Genomic DNA, 18,776 nt, shown 5'->3' on the forward strand with positions numbered 1-18,776 from the left:
GACCCAGTTTGTGGGGGCAATAAGCTGACTTTGTATAAATATACAAAAGTATGAAGGCTATTGCTTAACGCATTGTAAGCCGCCCTGAGTCTCCGGAGAAGGGCGGCATATAAATCAAATTTAAAAAAAAAATTAAAAATCCCCTTGGTCACGTGATCAAAATTCAGATGCTTGGCAACTGACTCCTATTTATGTCGGTTGCAATGTCCCTGGGTCTTGTGATCTCCTTTTGCAGGGTCATGTGATCATCTTTTGTGACCTGACAAGCAAAGTCAATGGGGAAGGCAGATTTGCTTAACAGCTGTGTCACTAACTTAACTGCAGTGATTCACTTAACAACAGTGGCAGGAAAAGATGTAAAAGGGGGCAAAATTCACTTAAGAAATGTCTCACTTAGTAACATAATTTTGGGCTCAATTGTGGTTGTAAGTCGAGGACTACCTGTACAATGATCTTAAGCCTTTTGTAACACATTTTGAAGCCTACTTCACAAGGTCATCACAAAGATATGACTAAGGTAGATTCTATGCCTCCGTGAGCTTTTTTGAGGAAAAGCAAGTGTAAAATAAATCATGTACGAGGTTTTGGATCTTGAATCCTGCAGGCTGATGCAGGTAAACGCTGCCAAAATTGCAACCTTGACCGAGATGTCTGCTAGTGTTTTGACCATAGAAACCTGGCTGGAAAAAGGCAATGGTGCATTGGATAAAAAGTAAATAGAAGAAGAAATGGATAGCTTGACTGTATGGTTCTCTCTCTCCCTCTCTCCCCCCCCCCCACCCCAAGATTCCAAATCTTACATTTCCCGAGAGATGTAAGACTAGCCAGTTCTCTTTGAGAAAGCAGCAAATGCAGCATGGCTGGCTGGGGAATTCTGAGAATTGAAGTCCACAAATCTTTAAAGTTGCTGAGGTTGGACATCCCTACAGTAGAAGGTATTTGGCAGGGTGGGCCAAATGTCTCAGAATATCTCCTTTGCCAGTTGCCACTGCTACAATACAAGACAGCTCGACCTTTGTTCTGATCCAGAATAAGAAAATCATCTGTTGTTCAGCTGTAATTTTTGTTTCGAAGCTGTTACCTGTAAACCAGAGAAAACATCTGAGTCTTTCAGACTTACGAGCCTTGATCCAATCTGCTTTTAAAGTGGCTAAACAACAGAAATGAAGAATGTAGCATCTAAAGTGCCATACTGTGCTTTTTATTTTACTTGCTTTTAAAGTTTCTCTGATAAAGAGCTATGTAGATTTTTTTATCCTTTTCTTTCTCCTGGTTATCAATACGACAAGTTAATTTTTGAAGCAGGTCTGGTTTTTTTCATGTCTCTTGATGCGCTTCTCTTGAGGACTTAAAGCTAGCTTGGGTAGGAACTTTTGGTTTGACCACGTTCTTAAAGAAAGCCCTAAAGTAAGGGCCTTTAATCCAAAATTTGGATAATGTTCTGGGACCTGATTTTTGGATTCATGCAAACCACGCATAGGAACAGGGACATTGTCCTTCATTCCAAGCTTGGTGTTTGTGGTGAAGGTGCTTGCCTGGAAACCAGGAGACTGTGAGTTCTAGTTCCACCTTAGGCAAAAACCCTGACTGGGTGACTTTGGGCCACTCACTCATTCTCAGTCCAGCCCACTTCACAGAGTTATTGTTGTGGGGGGGGGGGGGAAGGGATATTATGTATGTTCACTGCCTTGAGTTACTTATAAAGTAATAAAAGTGGGATAGCAATTTAAATAAATCAATGTTAAAAGTTTTTCTCTTTCTTTTTCAGCTGTGTCTCAGAATGGCTGCATGCCCAGATGAATGCTCATAGAGTACATGACCAGCTAGGGACTTCAGGCAAGTGGCACAGGAGCAGAAGTCTTGGCCTGCCTCTTGCGAAGCAAACTAGGTTCCATTCAGACTGGATATGCAAGGTTCACTGTCTTAAGCAATTGGTTAAACTTGATTTGCTTTAACCCGGAGAGCCCTTTTGGCTACCATTAGCCTAGATTATTTCAAAGCCATCCACAGGAAGCTTGGAGTACAATACAAATTGGCTCTCTCCCATCCTCCACTCCGCCATCACCACCATGTCGACGTCTTCACTGCGCCGCCAGATGAAGAATATTGTACATAATTACTCTGAAGCTGAAATCAAGGTTCGTGAGGCTACATCAAATGACCCTTGGGGCCCATCTAGTTCTCTCATGTCTGAAATTGCTGATCTCACCTACAATGTGGTAGCCTTCTCAGAAATCATGAGCATGATCTGGAAGCGTCTCAATGATCATGGGAAAAATTGGCGTCATGTCTACAAGGTAAACATACACAGTCTCTTGTTCTTGGAAATATATATCTCTGGTAACGGTGCCATAATCATCCTGTTTTGTTTTTTCATAGCTATTCACTGTTAAGTCTGTTTCTTTCCATTCCCAGTTATTCATATGTATTATGTGCATTTTATCACAGAAGGCATGCTTCTTTGGACACACGCAACACAGTATTCAGAAGAATGAATGGATATGTGCGTTGCAATTTGCATGCTTTATCCAAAAAGTCCAAATATGTTAATTCATTCACAAATGCAGATTAATTCTCAAGCATGCGAATGGAAGAGCTGTTCGTCAGCGGTAGAGAACCAACTTCTCATCCACCTGATCCCAAATTCAGGCCATGACATCTTCAGGAAAGACTGGAAAGATCTAAAAACCTAGAAAGCTTCTAAACTAAGGCTGGACACCTTTTGGTAGCCCAGGAGCTCAGTTAATGCCTGGGGCGGTGAGGCTTTAAAATGAGGGGACGGGATTCCATCATTCAGGTAGTCCTCAACTTATGATTGCAGTTAAGCCTGGATATTATGGTTGAAACTCATGTCTGTCATCAAATGGGTCATCATGTGACCACATCTGATTTTACAACTTTTTTTGTGCCAGTCATTAAGCGAACCTGTTGTCCAAGTGGCCATTTTTGTGGGAAACCAGATGTGACCGCAGGACGTTGCAAGTGGCTAAATGTGGGCTGGTTGCCAAATGCCTAAATGCAATCATGGGACTGGGAGGGGCACTTGACCATTGGAACTTTGCATCTGGGTTGTAAGTATCTTTTTGGGGGGTCTGTCATAACATTGAATGGTTGCTAAGCGACTGCCTGAGGACTACCTTTACCAGGACTGAATTTGGAGACAGTTTTAGGTGTGTGTGTGGGGGGGGGGGGTGTCCTTTGATTTTTAATTAGCGCTTCCAAAATCAGTGTTTTCCTTATCCATCTCCAATGGAGCAGGAAATTATGTTGATGTTTTTCAGCATCATGTTCAGAAGGGCCTCCAAGATTGCAAGAAGAGTTCTCAGGGCTTGCCTACAACCCTTTTGATGTAGGCTATTGAATTAGATGGGACAGTAACCTTTATGTATCTTCTTTGAATATATGCAGCACATTTGCTTAGCAAGGCCAAGTAGAAAATATTGCCTGAGTAAAACTTTGTGAGCTATTTTCAGTTGAATGTCCTATGTTAAGTGGAGCATACAATGATTTTCATTATATGTTGATGGATTCTAAATAGCACCGACCATGATGGGAAATGTATTGAAGAATGCCGTTTTGCACAAATAATAGGGAAGCTGGTGATTTGAGCTACAATTTTATGAAACATTAGCCATCATGGGTAGAATAGTGGGAGAAGTAGACTAGCAACATTTGGAGATGTACAGCTTGCCCAAATGTGTTTCTTCATATTTCCCCCTTTTTTTTCTGCTGCTTGAATTGTGGGCTACCTTGCTGTTTACAGATATATTATAGAGAAAGCGGTGGTTATTGACAACAAGTCAAGGAGTTGCAATTAGCTTTCTGATATTTGTTGGATCTGGTTCCCATCTGGATGAATCGTTTATTATTCCTGTGTAAGTCCATGTTCTCTAAAACACAGTGCAGGTACCTTCCAGAAACATAGAAAGGATACTGGGTCTGTGCTTATTATCTCAGCCTGCCTTTTTATCACGACAATCCTTACCATATGCTGTTTTGGTTGCTTAAAATCATTTTTTCCACAAATGATGTCAGTATGATGGGCTTTTGATGTGGATCACTGATTTTTGTCACCTAATTACCATGTGGAGTAGGAGTGACTGAAAAAGAAAAAGCAACCAGCCCAAGGTTACTAATGAAATTCATCCCTGGCCTGCCCCCACATTTTTACCATTGAATCATTAATTCATATAAATACAGGCAATCCTTTTCTTTGACAGAGAACCTGAAGATTTGCATCCAGTTCAACCTGGGCCTCTGCTTTGAAAATATAAAGCTACCCAAGACATTTAGATAGTGAATTCCACCTATTAACTGTCTCCTGTATGAAAACTTATTTACTTGACTTGAACCTTGGCATTCCCATAATCCTGCTTCCCAGGACCAAAATTTCTCAGATTCTCATTTTCACCTTTATCTTCTAAGCATGTCATGAGTTCTTTTCTTCTTGCATCTCTTCCAGGCTATGACACTTATGGAATACCTAATCAAGACAGGTTCAGAGCGGGTTGCACAGCAGTGTAAGGAGAACATCTACGCCATTCAGACACTAAAGGATTTTCAGTACATTGACCGGGATGGCAAAGATCAAGGGGTCAACGTGCGGGAGAAGGCCAAGCAGCTGGTGGCCCTCCTTAAAGATGATGAGCGTCTCAAAGAAGAGCGGGCCCACGCCCTCAAAACTAAGGAGAAGCTGACCCAGACTGCAACTGGTAAGTGCTCTGGGCCTTGATTTAGTTATCCAAAACTACATCTCTCATCTCCAGGTGATTCTTCTTTGGTATAATGAGATTTTGCCTAAGTATTTCATAAGGTAGGAAAGAACCACATTATTCCTTTGCATGATGGGAAGAATAATTATTAAATAGCAAATCTGTCAATCATACATTGGACATGAGAAAGGAGAGAGATTTTCCTTTGGGTTCACCATATTTAATTTGTATGTGGTCTCTAGGATGCTGCAATTATCTTTAACCCTTTGGATAGAAGTGATAACATAGGTATTCCTTGTTTAATGACTGCCTTGTACAGGTTTTCCTCGACTCAACTGTAATTGAGCCCAGAATTATGGTCATAAGTCATGCTGGTGGTTAAGCAGGTCATCTTTTGACTGACCCCATTTTATGACATTTTTTGCAGCAGTTGCTAAGCAGATCACCATGCTAGTTAAGCAAATCAGTGGTCATTAAGAGAATGCTGTAGTCGGTAAACAAACCCCTTGTCTGTAATGAGAGTTTTTTTGCTTGAGATTGGAAGTAAGCACTCATTGTAAATTGTGGTCACGTGACTGCAGGATGCTGCAAATGGCTGTAAATTCGGGCCAGTTGCTGAGCACCCGAAATGTGATCATGTGACCATCAGAGTGTGACCATCAGAATGGCCGTCAGAGCTTCAAATCCAGGTCGTAAGTACCTTTTTTGGGGATCTGTTGTAACTCCAAATGGTTAGGTGAATGGTCATAAGTTGAGGTTGGTCTATACAGCATTCGTGCACAGTTATGACAACGATGAAAAAGTAATTTTGTGACCAATCCTCACATTTACAATCTTTGCAGGTCTATAGGCAAAGGAAAGCTGAGATAAGATTGTAAGCACAGTCACAGTTTCACTTAGCAATCACTTCACTTAATGACCCAGTTGCTGGTCCCAGTTGTAGTCGCTAAACAAGGATTACCTGTATAACGGCCTGAAGGCCAGAGCCATCACCCAGAGCATTCTTAATTTCATTAATTTCTCATTGTATACAGAAAAACAATGGTACCTCTGGGTGTATAGTATAAATACTGTCATCTTATATTTAGCTTGGAGAAAAAGCATTAGAATAGAAATTGGGGACCAGATGAGTGTTTTCTGCATCTGCAAAAAACATGTCCTGACACCATCTGCAACCCCATTCCCATACAGCAGCCTTTCCCACTTCTGGTTTCATCTGGTTCTAATATGATTGTCAAGCACAGGAAATCAAGAGTCATGGAAATGGAAATGAGTACAGATATATGGCATGCTAACACTCTCTACAAGAATCTGAACTACTAGCAGTCAGAGCAAATTGGTGGTAGATAAGAGTTAATGGAATTCAAGGTGGGCTGGACTTAAATCACTTGGTGCAAAGGGACTTGAGACTGATGACCTGCTTGACCCTTCCTTCGGGCCTAGTCATCTACCGTGATAGAACCATAACTTCCAGAATTCCCATATTGTTTTAAGAGCTAGGTTCCAAATGCATTTGGGAAGTTCCTGATAAAGTGAGGCGCTGGAATTCGTTTGTAGAAGCTGGATTGTTTTGGCTGTTTAGGTTCAATTATGAGGATGTTTGAAAAATCTGAATCTCCTACTTGTCTCCAGTGCAACTTTGTCTTTTCTCGTTGGAGACAGCAAGGACAGTGTGAAGTCATTCATAGGAAAACATTGGCATCTTGTCTTGATCGTGTTCATTTTTCTGAAGTTATACCTACAGAGAAAGGCGTGCCCCTAATATAACTCTCACCAATTTGGCAGGTTGCCAGGCTCTGAGATTGAGTTACAGGCCTCCTTGATCTGCTGGTGCCTTTTCTCCATATCGATAACCTCTGGATCAAATTCCACCACATTTGTTTGCACGACATCTGGTAGGGCAGGTTCAGATTTTTTTTTTAAGTGCAGCGTTTGGTTCCTGTTGGAATCATTTCAGCACAAATACAGGGAACTGGGGAATTGTTAGAATTCAGTAGAAAAAGGAAGGAGGGAATATCCACAGCCTCCCGCCCCCCCCCCAACCCCAACCCCCAAATGGAGCTGCAGATAGACCTCTAACCATATCTGGCCAGAGGAATATCCCTGGCCTGCAGTTAAATTCAACCCCCAACCTCATGATACGTGTAGTGTTAACACTTCTACATCCTTTGATTGAAGTACAGTAGATAAAGGAAGATAAGAAAGTTGCCTTCAACACTAATTCCTAAAACAAATCTATGAAAAATAAAACTATAATGTCACATAAGAGAGAGATGAAATAGCAAGTCCTATTGAGTTCTTCAGAAGTGCTCCCCTCATAAATTAAGTTTCTTGAATGTGTTTGTGGAAGTAGGAAAAACCAAAGGCCATACCAACCTTTTGGACAATGGGAAAAATGGTGCTTAAAATAGCAAAGCTGTCAGTCATACATCAGGTGTCTGTTGTGGCTCCGTTACCTGAGCCTGTGTCATCGGCAGGAGAGGACTCCGAGAGTGAAGGAGAGGAGTTGGCCAGGTCTCCCTCTCCAGGACCCTCCTCTCTGGCAATGCCTTCGGTGTCCGCCGAAGGTCAAGAGATAGGCCCGGGGCCAAGCACGTCCACGCAGCCACAGGTGGACAGTAATGAGGGAAATGAGTCTTGGCTGGATCCTCGGCAGCGTTGCAGAGATAAGCGCGTGCAACAGAAGAAGAGGCGTGCCAGAGATTAAGCTGAGTCACTGGACCATACCCCACAGGGTATAAAAGGGGGTGAGGTGGCCATTCAGACTCTGTGACGGACAAAACTAACTATTATCGAGTCACATTGCATCTTTGGAAACAACATTATCTGCCTTGGATTTAATTACGGACTGGACTGGACAATTCTTGAACTGTGTTTATTTTGTTTATGAGTAAAGTCTTGGCAAGCAGCTACTGGGTTGCTGCCAATCCTCTTATCGAAAGAATTTGGTTGTCTGCCAGTTTATTTAATCCCCGGCTGTCTGTTTGTGTGCGTGTGTGAGACGGGGACAGAACAGTGTCAGGAAGGAAAGAAATTTTCCCTTGAGTTCACCATATTTAATTTGTCTGTGTATTTTGGTACTAGAATACTGCAGGCTGTCAGGGTTCAGACAGATACCCTAATTAAATCATGAGCCTCAAGCCAAGCTTCAAAAGAAATCCAGTTATTTATTATGAGCTTCATGCCGGCACAGACCAGGTGGAGCCAACTCTGACCTTAGTTAATTCGCGCTTTGCCTCTGACTCTGTTTCCCCCTCCCCCCCATATGTGTCATCAGTTACATTCCCCAACGAAGCAATTTCACGGGTTGTAAAAGTGACTCCTCTCTGGCCACTGTGGGTTTCCGTGGAGACGACCTTGGCATATCTGTTGGAATGTGCCTTGTCTTGACTGAGATGCCAGCTCCTTGATGCAGCTTCGAAGTTCGCTTTCCCATCCCCCTTGCCTATGACAACTCGAGAGCAGGTCAGGGATGCTTTGGGAGTTGACACAGTTACCTTTAATTCTTTGGGTAGCAATGGGACTATAGTGGTCTAAAACCACAGCCATTCCTGGAGCAGCCTTAATTTCATGAAACACCTTTGTTTCTTGTTTTATATGGAAAAACAATGATGCCTCTGTGATATAAATAGTGTCATTTTATGTTTAGTTTGGAGAAGATAAAAGAATTTGAATAGTAATCAGTGTATATCAGGGTTTGGTTCTCTGTCTCTGGAGCCCTAATAGGAGAAGGTAGAAAATATTTCAAAAGTAATTCTTATTTAAAATAAATCCATTTGGATGACCTCAGTTTGTCAGTTGAGTGTATAGATGCTAAACCAAGGATTCTCATATTCTGGGTCAAGTTTATTTTTCTTCTTACTTCCATTTCTTATTAGAGATGGGTTCTTTGTGTCAGGTGAGAGTGAGACCACACATGAAGGTCCAATTAAACTGATTTATTGCTAAAAAGCCTATGCACAGGAATCTTCTCAATTAATGGTTAGCACCTCTTTGGAGTTGAAAAAAAGTCAGTGGAATTCAAGGGAGGTTGGATTTAGTCTGCTTGTGGTTTACTTAGGGATTCTGGGCTAATCCCTCTTTTAACTCCACCCCCAGGTTCTACCTTTCCTTCTCCTACCTACACTATGAATGGCAACAATACTGTATTCTTTTGTTATAGAATACTATTTTGAAATTATATTTGGTTTTTTTGCATAGTATTTTTATGCAAAAAATTAAATTTGTTAAAAATCACTTGTTTTATCAAAAATATCAATACAGTTTTGTAATTTGGTTTACAAAATTTAGAATTGAAATTTCTAACACAAAGTGGAGAATTTCTCATTTCAGCAGTGCATAACAATGAATTGATCATTGGCAAACAATTACAAGGTACTGAGGATCCACTGACTACCATAGTGAATTTCACATTTTTGGAAATACTTCTCTTTATCTCTGATGGCTTGACCTGTAGTTATGTGCTAGTGAAGTTCAGTATTTTTTAAGACTCCTGTCTTTCAAAATGGAAAAGGTTTTATTAGCTAGTAAGTAAAAAGCTTTTGTGTTAATAAAAGTTAGCTTGAGTCAAGAAAGTATGATGAAAGTTAGATATCTTTTGTTTCCACAGTATTTTTTTTTTCTTACTGTAGAACAGTGTTTCCCAAACTTGGGAACTTTAAGAAGTGTGGACTTCAACTCCCAGAATTCCCCATCCAGCATGGCTGGCTGTGGGATTTTGGGAGTTGAAGTCCATACATCTTGAAGTTCCCAAGTTTGGGAAACACTGCCGTAGAACAACTCACTGTGGTTTTATGAAAAAATACTGCTGGGAATGTGAAGCCAACAAAATCATCTGGAGAAAAGTTGTGCAAAGATTAAGGTGACCAGACGTCCCGCTTTTGGCGGGACAGTCCCGCTTTTGAGCAATTTGTCCCGCGTCCCGCGGCGTTTTAAAAAAGTCCCGATTTTTCATTCTGCCTCCTGGTTCCCGGCTGCCTCCTGAATCCCTGCTGATGGCTAGAGGGAAAAAACCTGTTTAAACTCTTGCCGCGGGGCTTCAAAGGGCCGCCCTACGTTAATTAGCTCGGCTTCCCCCTCTCAGCTGATTTGCACAGGGCTCTGCTCTTGCTAAATTGCTCAGTTTTTTTTTCCTCTTTGTGCAAACCAAGCTCAAAACGAAAGTGAAAGTAAAACAGGCTGTTGGCTTTGCGGTTTGCTTGCAACGTTGGAAAATTAGGCAGCAGATTTATTTTCCTTTTCCTCACCAAAAAAGGTAAGTGCAAACAATGGAAAATTATTTAGGGCAAAAGAGGAGAGTTCAAGATTTTAAAACACAAAAGAAAAAAAAGCTCTTTTTAACTAGGGAATTGTAATAATTGAGATATTATTAATTGTATACTGTGTTGAAAGCAGAAATGGTTAAGTTGTGGTTTGGAGGAATATATGGGGGAAATTATTTGGTTTATTATTATTGGTAAGTATAATTAATTGATTTGTAAGAAATTGGATTGCATGGAAATAATTGGAATTTTTTTTTTTTAATTTTTTTTTTTAATTTGATTTATATGCCGCCCTTCTCCGGAGACTCAGGGCGGCTTACAGTGCGTTAAGCAATAGCCTTCATACTTTTGTATATTTATACAAAGTCAGCTTATTGCCCCCACAAACTGGGTCCTCATTTAACCTACCTTAGAAAGGATGGAAGGCTGAGTCAACCTTGAGCCTTGGAGAGATTCGAACCAGCAGTAAATTGCAGGCAGCTGTGTTAATAACAGGGTGCTTTAAACCACTGTAGTACCAAGGCTGAACATGAATATTCATGTTCATATTGATTAATATACAAAAAAGATAGTTATATAACTAATTGATTTATATTAAAATGTTGAATTTGTATTAAACAACTGTATTACATAATTACATAATTAACCAATGTGAGGATGGATATAAAAATAGATGACAATGGGAAGGGGTATAAAATAGAAGGGAAAAATTGAATTTGATTAAGATTAGAGATGAGGATGAAGGGTAATATTGGTTTTTTAAAAAAATAGATGAGGAATAAATATGGCAAAAAGGAAATATAGAAATTGTAAATTTAATTGAAATGACTAAACACTGTTTAAATTTGTGAACCAGCCAAATATTCTGTTCAAAGAAAATACATTGTATGTGTGTTTCTAATTATTGCTATTTATTCATATTTGTTCTCTTTTATTCTTTAAAGTTTAACAATTCATTCTTTATCTTAATATCTTTATATTTGTTTGGGGTTGGCTTTCTTCCCTTTCATCTTTTTTATTGTACAGCAATCTTTCTCCTCAAACCTACCACCTCTCTTTTCTTTCCTTCTTACTTTCTCTTCCCCCCCTCTTCTTCTCCTCCCTACTTCCTCTTCCTTTCTCCTTCTCCTCCTCTCTTCCTCCCTCTCTTAACCGTCACTCCTACTCTAATTTCCCTTCCCTTCCTTCATCCCTCTCAATTACTGTATCCTTTTATGCATATGGACTACTCAGAGGGCTGAAAAAGTTATTTTTGACTGGTCCTCGCACTTTTGACCAGTCCTCGAACTTACGACTGTCCTCACATTTTACATTTTTGCCCTATCTTGTCATCATGGTGAAGAGAAGCAGTTGTGAAATGAGTGACATGGTTGTTAAGAATGCTGCACGGGCATAAATGTGAGGATGGTCATAAGTGTGAGGACCAGTCAAAAGTGCGAGGACCTGTCAGAAATGACTTTTTTCAGCCCTCTGGTTAGTCCTTTTGTGCATATGGACTACTCAGAGGGCTGAAAAAGTTATTTTTGACTGGTCCTCGCACTTTTGACCAGTCCTCGAACTTACGACTGTCCTCACATTTTACGTTTTTTTCCCTATCTTATCACCATGGTGAAGAGAAGCAGTTGTGAAATGAGTGACATGGTTGTTAAGAATGCTGCACGGGCATAAATGTGTAGATGGTCATAAGTGTGAGGACCAGTCAAAAGTGTGAGGACCTGTCAGAAATGACTTTCCAGCCCTCTGAGTAGTCCCTATACACATAGCCATGGCCACCCGGTCACATGACCAGCTAGCCACGCCCACCCAGTCACATGGCCTCCAAGCCACGCCCACAATGGTGTCCCTCTTACCAATGTTAAAATCTGTTCACCTTACCCTATACACATAGCCATGGCCACCCGGTCACATGACCAGCTAGCCACGCCCACCCAGTCACATGACCAGCTAGCCACACCCACAAAATAAGCCACGCCCACAATGTCCCTCTTTACCAATGTTAAAATCTGGTCACCTTAGCAAAGATTCTATAACTGGTTCATTTGTTACACAATTTAAAATATAATTATTAAAAGTAGGAGATTGGTATTGTTTCTTTAAAAAAACAAATTATTTGCTTCAGGAAATGCATTTTATTTCTTTATTTTTTAATTTTAGAAATGGACTGTATAACGCTGCCCAACTCTGTAAGAATTCTGGGTGGCATACAGTAAAAACAGACAAATCAGACAAACAATAAGAACAAAATCCTCACACAAAACCCTGAAGAAAAGCAGTGATTAAAAGACAATCAAATGTGAGGCTTACTCTAATGTGGGGCCTGGAGAAAGAGCCAGGGTTTCAGAACTTTTTGAAACATGGCCAGGTTTTTGGGGGGAGGAGGAGTCAGACCTAACTTGTTAAAAATAACTGATTTATGATTTCAGAGGATCACACTATGGCAAAGTTTGAGATTCCCTGATTGCTAAGTCCTAAAGTTTGTTTGGTTTTAGCTTGGTGAGTTGTCAGACCCCCAACATTCTGGCTTATAAATTATAGTTTTTAGCATAACAATATATGTGAATTAGGTCAGGATAAATGTCTATGGAGATTCTCAGTCATCCAGGTCATGGTTGTCCCAAAGGTGCTTTTTCAAGAGGCAACTGGACTGTCTGGTTTTTTTTTGAAGATGTTTCATGGATGAGCTTCTTAGATGAGAAGAAGCTTCTTGGATGAGCTTCTTCAGTTCTGACTGGATGGTGGGGCATGGAAGGATTTATACTGTCTACAAGGAGTTTGGCATCTATGATCTTTTCTAGAGGACTTTCCTATTAGTTTGTAAATGTCTAGGACAACTTGCTGCAGCTAATTTACCACAACCTACTTGCCATGGGACAAGAGTTACATATATCGAAGAGATGGTGGAATAGAATCATTAAAGAAAGGATGCAAAAGGAGAGACAAAGTAAAATGTGAATGACAACAATTAAAATTATTTTTAAATTATTTTAAATAATTAAATTAAATTGTTGGATTGTCCTGCAGTGAGTTGTCCCGTGGCAAGTTGGCCGCGGTGAGTTATCCGATTCCGAGTTGGTTGCGGTGAGTTTTTCCATTCCGACTTTGTAAGATAGAAGTGTCAATGGAGCCATACTGATTTTCCTTGGGCAGTAACAGTTGACTTGGAGGTTTAGAAGACAAGCCATAATGGGGATTGGGCCATGGTGGGCAGTCTCCAGCACATGGGTTGCATGCTGCACATCACACCTTTTTCATAGCCTTTGTATCAATTGATTTGCTTTTTTGCGGCAGAAAAGTCACCACTATTCAGGAATATATGCCATATAGCAAAAAATCTCCAGTCTTTGTCCTAAATGGGAAAAGAAATAAACACATATGAACAAAGTGAAAACACAGCTCGACCCACCCAGCACCATTCTCCCATCTGCTGTAGTTCTTGTTCCTACCAAAACAACTTTAAGAGTGGCCCCTGGTCACCAAAAGTTGCTTAATTTGAGATTTGGATAAGTTACCTTGGATAAGAGCCAATGTAACTTGGATGAGGAAATGACAATTCCTGAGAAGGCTTCTGTTGTGGCCCGTACGCAGCCTGTGCAGCTAGTAGCTGATTCAGACAGCGAGGAGGCTGATGTGGTGCCGCGCCAGCAGCCTGTGCAGCTGGCACTCGAGTCAGACAATGAGGAGGCTGGAGAAGATGTGGTGCCAGAGGCGGGGATTCAGCCAGGGCTTTCAGAACCTCCAGAAGCTCCCTTAAGTGAAGAGGACGAAGTGGAGGAGCCTCTTCTTGATGCACGGGCGCACAGAGCTGCCAAAAGGCAGAAGTGGCTTGTCAGGAGGTGGTCTCCTCGAGAGTAAGGCTTGGGGCTAATTGGCCACTCCCTTAGCCTATTTAAGGAGGAACGCCGACTGAAGCAATTTGCAGGGAACAACTTAGTTCACATACCTTCATGTCCTGTCTTGCTTATCTTATCAGCTTTCTGCAAATTGCTTCTGGGCATTCTGCCAACCATAGTAAGTTTTCAGTTATTATTCTTTGAATTCTTGACGGCTGCTAATGCAATTAATTAACAGCCGTTGTTGTAAAAGACTGGTTTATTCAGTAAACTAAGGTTTGAACGGACTTTGTGTGTGCTGCGTTGCGTTCTTTGGGGACCGTAGCTGGGGCAGAACAGCTTCCCTTCTCGAACAGTATATTATAGAAGAAGGGGGCAGATAGGAGTTCTAATTTTTTTTATTGGAAGGTACCAAGATAATTAAAACTATTTTGGACTTAGTGTTTGACCTTCCTCAGCTTCATTTCTGATTAAGTTCCTATTGATAGCTCTCTGCTCTGCATTTGGTTCATAAAGTAAGCTGGGCTTTTAGCCAATTTTGCAAAAAGTGTGTGTCGGGTTCCGAAGAAAAAAAGCCCCAGCCAAACGATGTTTAGGTTTGAAGCTTTTATCTTCTCCGGCACTCACTGACCATCCAAGCAATAAACAATGCAAAGAAAGGATTGACAGAGCTAACAACCGGTGCTCCCCGCCACCTTTAAACAGTTCCCACCACCACACCCCCTCTCCTACGTGCCTGCCTCATCACCCAGTGCTCCCGGAAGTGCTGAGTCACTCTGAGCTGTCTCACAGTTGTAAGTTGTGCTTCTGAGGCTCGCCTGCCACTGGAAACATTCTGAGGCAGTTCTGGAGGCCCTGTAAGGGGCTTGACAATGTCCAGCTCTTTGCAGCAAGGCTGCCTCCCCTGGGATCCACCCCTGATGATCTTTTCTTCCCCTCCTCGAATAGCAGCTCCAAGCTGAGCATGCCAGAGCTGACAGTGTGCCTGTTTGGATTTGTGGAGAACCAACTTTATAATGTGGCTTAACTTTCTTTGGCCTTGCACTATGGAACTACATTCGCTGCTTTAAAGTGAATTAGACTACTCAGTTGGTTTTTTTAGAAAAACCATTCTGAGTACAGGTAGTCCTTGACTTACAACAATTCATTTAGTGACCGTTCGAAATTACAATGGCACTGAAAAAAAGTGACTTATGACCGTTTTTCACACCTATGTCCATTGCAGCATCCCCGTGGTCACATGATCAAAATTCAGACTCTTGGCAAGTGACTCATATTTACAATGGTTGCAGCGTCCTGGGGTCATGTGATCACCTTTTGCAAGTTTCTGACAAAGTCAATGGGGAAGCCAGATTCACTTAACAACTGTCTTTCTAACTTAACAACTGCGATAATTCACTTAACAATTGTGGCACGGAAGGTCATTATATAGTGGGGTAAAACTCATTTAACGACTACCTTGCTTAGCAACATAAATTTGAGGCTCAATTGTGGTTGTAAGTCAAGAATTACCTGTAATTTCAGGAGACGAAACATAAAAATCTAAACAAGTTCCAGCTTTTCTGTTCTATTACATCTTTCCCTATTTTTTATTACAATAAAATAATTGTAGAGCCTATTGGCTTTCTGTGTATAAGTTAGAGTTAATTAGTGGACATTTACTTTCTTTTTATTATTATTATTAAAAACAAACTTTATTAAACATAAAAAGATAAAATACCATATCGAGTATATACAGAATACATTTATATTAATCCGAACAGCATTACTTACAACAAAAAATAGAAAAAGAAAACAAAACAAAAAAGAAAAGAAAAGAAAAATGTAGAAAATGACTTTGTCACTTTATCACATCCTTTATCTTGTTGAAGGTGCCTGTTTGTTAATTTTATTGTCTTACAAAATTTTACATTTACTCTCCTTTCTTTTGAATTATCCAATCGTACCATCTATTCCACGCCGTGTAGTATTTTGAGTCTACCTTATCTTTTAGCTCAAATGTTAATTTATCCATTTCCGCACAATTGTAAATTTTTTGGATTATTAGTTGATCTGTTGGCAATTGATCCGTTTTCCAATATTGAGCTATTGCCAATCTGGCTGCCGTAATTATATGTAATATTAAATATTTTGTTTCTTTCCTATGGTTTTCTTTTATCATTCCTAATAGAAAAATTTCTGGTGTAAACTCTATTTCCTCTGCTGTTATTTCTGTTAGCCAAGTTTTTATTTTTTCCCCATATTTCCTAATTTTGGGGCAAAGCCACCAGACACGAAAGAAAGTGCCCTGTGCCTGTTTGCATTTCCAGCAAGTTGGGTTTAAATTCGGATACATCTTCGCTAATCTCGAAGGGGCCAGATACCATCTATACCACATTTTATACTGATTCTCTTTATAAACTGCCGATTTTGTCATGGTATAATTAGTTTCCCACACTCTTTCCCAGTCCTCTAATTGTATGTTATGTCCAATATTTCTTGCCCATGCTATCATTTGTCCTTTTACTAATTCTTCTGCTAAGTCGAATTCCAATAAGTATTTATAAATTTTTGAAATTAATTTTTCTTCCTTGGCTTCTAAAAGTTTATCTAATTGGTTCGGTTTTAGTTCAATTCCTCCTTCCTCTTGATCCTTTTTGTATCTTGTTTTTATCTGTAAGTAGGGCCACCAGTCTATCTGTATTCCTTGTTCTCTAAGTTGTTCTTGTGTTTTTAGTATTCCCTGGGAGTCCAATATTTCATTATATCTTATCATTTTTTGTATTGCTAGTGTGTTGGGGTGTATTGTCGCCTCCATTGTGGATAACCATCCAGGAACTTTCATGTAATGTTTGTTTTTGATTTCTCGCCATGTACAAATTAATGAGTCTCTTAGTATATGATTACTAAAATATTTATGTGTTTTGTTCCCGGTGTTCCATAAGAAGGCGTGCCACCCCATCAACAAGTCATGTCCTTCTAATTTTAATAGTCTTTGATTTTTCAAGCTCACCCATTCTCTAATCCATGTCAGACTTGTTGCTTTATAGTATGTTTCCCATGCTGGCAATCCAAATCCACCTCTGGTTCTATCGTCTTGCAAAATACTTAATTTGATTCTTGGTTTTTTCCCTTCCCACACAAATTTTGCAGTTATTTTATTCAAATTATTGAAAAAAAATTTATCCAATTTTACCGGGATTGTTTGAAATAAATATAGGAGTCTCGGCAGTACATTTGTCTTTATTGCTGCTATCCTCCCTAATAGTGATGATTTCAATTTCCCCCATTTTTCTAAATCTTCTTTTATTTGTTGGACTAAAGTTCCATAATTGTTCTCCTTTATGGTTGCACATCTAGCTGTCAAATTTATACCTAAATATTTCACCTTTTTTACTACCTGTAATCCTAATTCGTTAACTAATTCTTCTATTTGTTTTCCTATTATATTTTTCGTTAACATTTTAGTCTTATCTTTATTAATTTTTAAACCTGCTACTTTTCCAAATTCCTCTATCTCTTTTATTAATATTGGTCCTGTTTTTAATGGTTCTTCTAAGAAGAATACAAGGTCATCCGCAAATGCTTTGACCTTGTATACTTCTCGTTTTACATTTAGTCCTTTTATTTTTTTATTTGATCTAATTCTTATAAGTAAATTTTCCAATGTTAAAATAAAAAGTAAAGGTGAAAGTGGACATCCCTGTCGTACTCCTTTATTTATTTCAAAGAATTTAGTAGTCTCCATTTACTAGTATACTTGCTTTTTGTTTTGTATATATAGAGGCTATCATTTTTTCAAATCTCTCCCCGAATTTCATGTTTTTTATTTGCTGAATCATAAATTGCCAATTGACCTGATCGAAAGCTTTTTGTGCATCCAGAAACACCAGTGCTACCTGCCTCTCTGGATGCACCTCATAATATTCTAATACATTAATTACTGTTCTTATATTGTTTTTTATTTGTCTCGTTGGTAAAAACCCGTTTTGATCTGAGTGTATTGTATAATTCAATAATTTTTTCATCCTATTTGCCATTATATTCATAAAAATTTTGTAATCAGTGTTTAATAAAAAGATTGGTCTATAATTTTTTATTTGTGTTATATCTGCTCCTTCCTTCGGTATCAGCGAAATGTATGCTTCCCTCCATGAGTCTGGTAGCTTTGCCTCTGTCAATGCCTCATTACACGTTTCTAGTAGTATCCAATTCAATGTTTCTCCTAGTCCTTTATAAAATTCAATTGGTAATCCATCTGTCCCTGGGGTTTTATTATTTTTTTGCTTCTTAATCGCTTCCTTTAGCTCTTCTATAGTGATATCCCTATTTAATATCTCTTTTTCTTCCTCTGTTAATGCCGACATTCCCTCCCCACTCAGATATTGATTTATTTCTTCGGCTGTCACTTTATCTTGCTCATAAAGTTCTTGAAAAAATTGAATTACTATCTCCTTTTTCTTTTCTACACTATGTTGCATTTTAACCCTTTTGTCCTCTAGTTGTTGAATTATTCTTTTCTCCCTTTCTTTTCTCAATCTATAAGCAAGCCACCTCCCTGGCTTATTCGCGTGCTCAAAATGGTTCTGTTTTATAAATTTCAATGCCTTTACATAATTTTCCTGTTCTAATATATTCAATTTATGTTTAGTTGCTATCCATTTACCTCTAATTTGCTCATCCCCAGGATTATCTTGTAATTTTCCTTCCCAATTTTTAATCTCTTCTTGTACATTATTATATTCTTTTTTCCTCTCCTTTTTTTGTTTTACATTATAAGCTATCGTTAATCCTCTCACATAAACTTTCGTTGTGTCCCATAAATTCTGAAAGGAGGTGTGATATTTTGTATTATCTTTAAAAAACAATTTTAATTCCTTTTCCATTTGTTCAATATATTCCTTTTCCTTCAATATCTGTGGGCTCATCATCCATCTACTCTTTTTCCTCTGTTGTCCTTTCCATATCAACATTACTAGGTTATGGTCAGCCCA

The 18,776-nt window shown here is 39.4% G+C and overlaps 1 protein-coding gene across 2 annotated transcripts in view; it reads left to right on the forward strand.

Moving 5' to 3' along the window:
• The first annotated feature begins 1,774 nt into the window (after window positions 1–1,774).
• EPN1 (epsin 1) overlaps window positions 1,775–18,776 on the forward strand; it is a 97,359-nt gene continuing 80,357 nt past the window's right edge. For both annotated transcript variants that reach the window (XM_070944648.1, XM_070944649.1), the window contains exons 1-2: window positions 1,775–2,297; window positions 4,463–4,712. In XM_070944648.1, coding sequence (XP_070800749.1) covers window positions 2,070–2,297; window positions 4,463–4,712 — 478 coding nt within the window. In that variant the 5' untranslated portion in view covers window positions 1,775–2,069. The remainder of the gene's footprint in view (window positions 2,298–4,462; window positions 4,713–18,776) is intronic.

Source organism: Pituophis catenifer, unplaced genomic scaffold (genome assembly GCF_029215685.1).
Source record: "Pituophis catenifer annectens isolate HBS135680 unplaced genomic scaffold, rPitCat1.0.hap2 SCAF_5, whole genome shotgun sequence".
NCBI classification, from domain to species: domain Eukaryota; kingdom Metazoa; phylum Chordata; class Lepidosauria; order Squamata; family Colubridae; genus Pituophis; species Pituophis catenifer.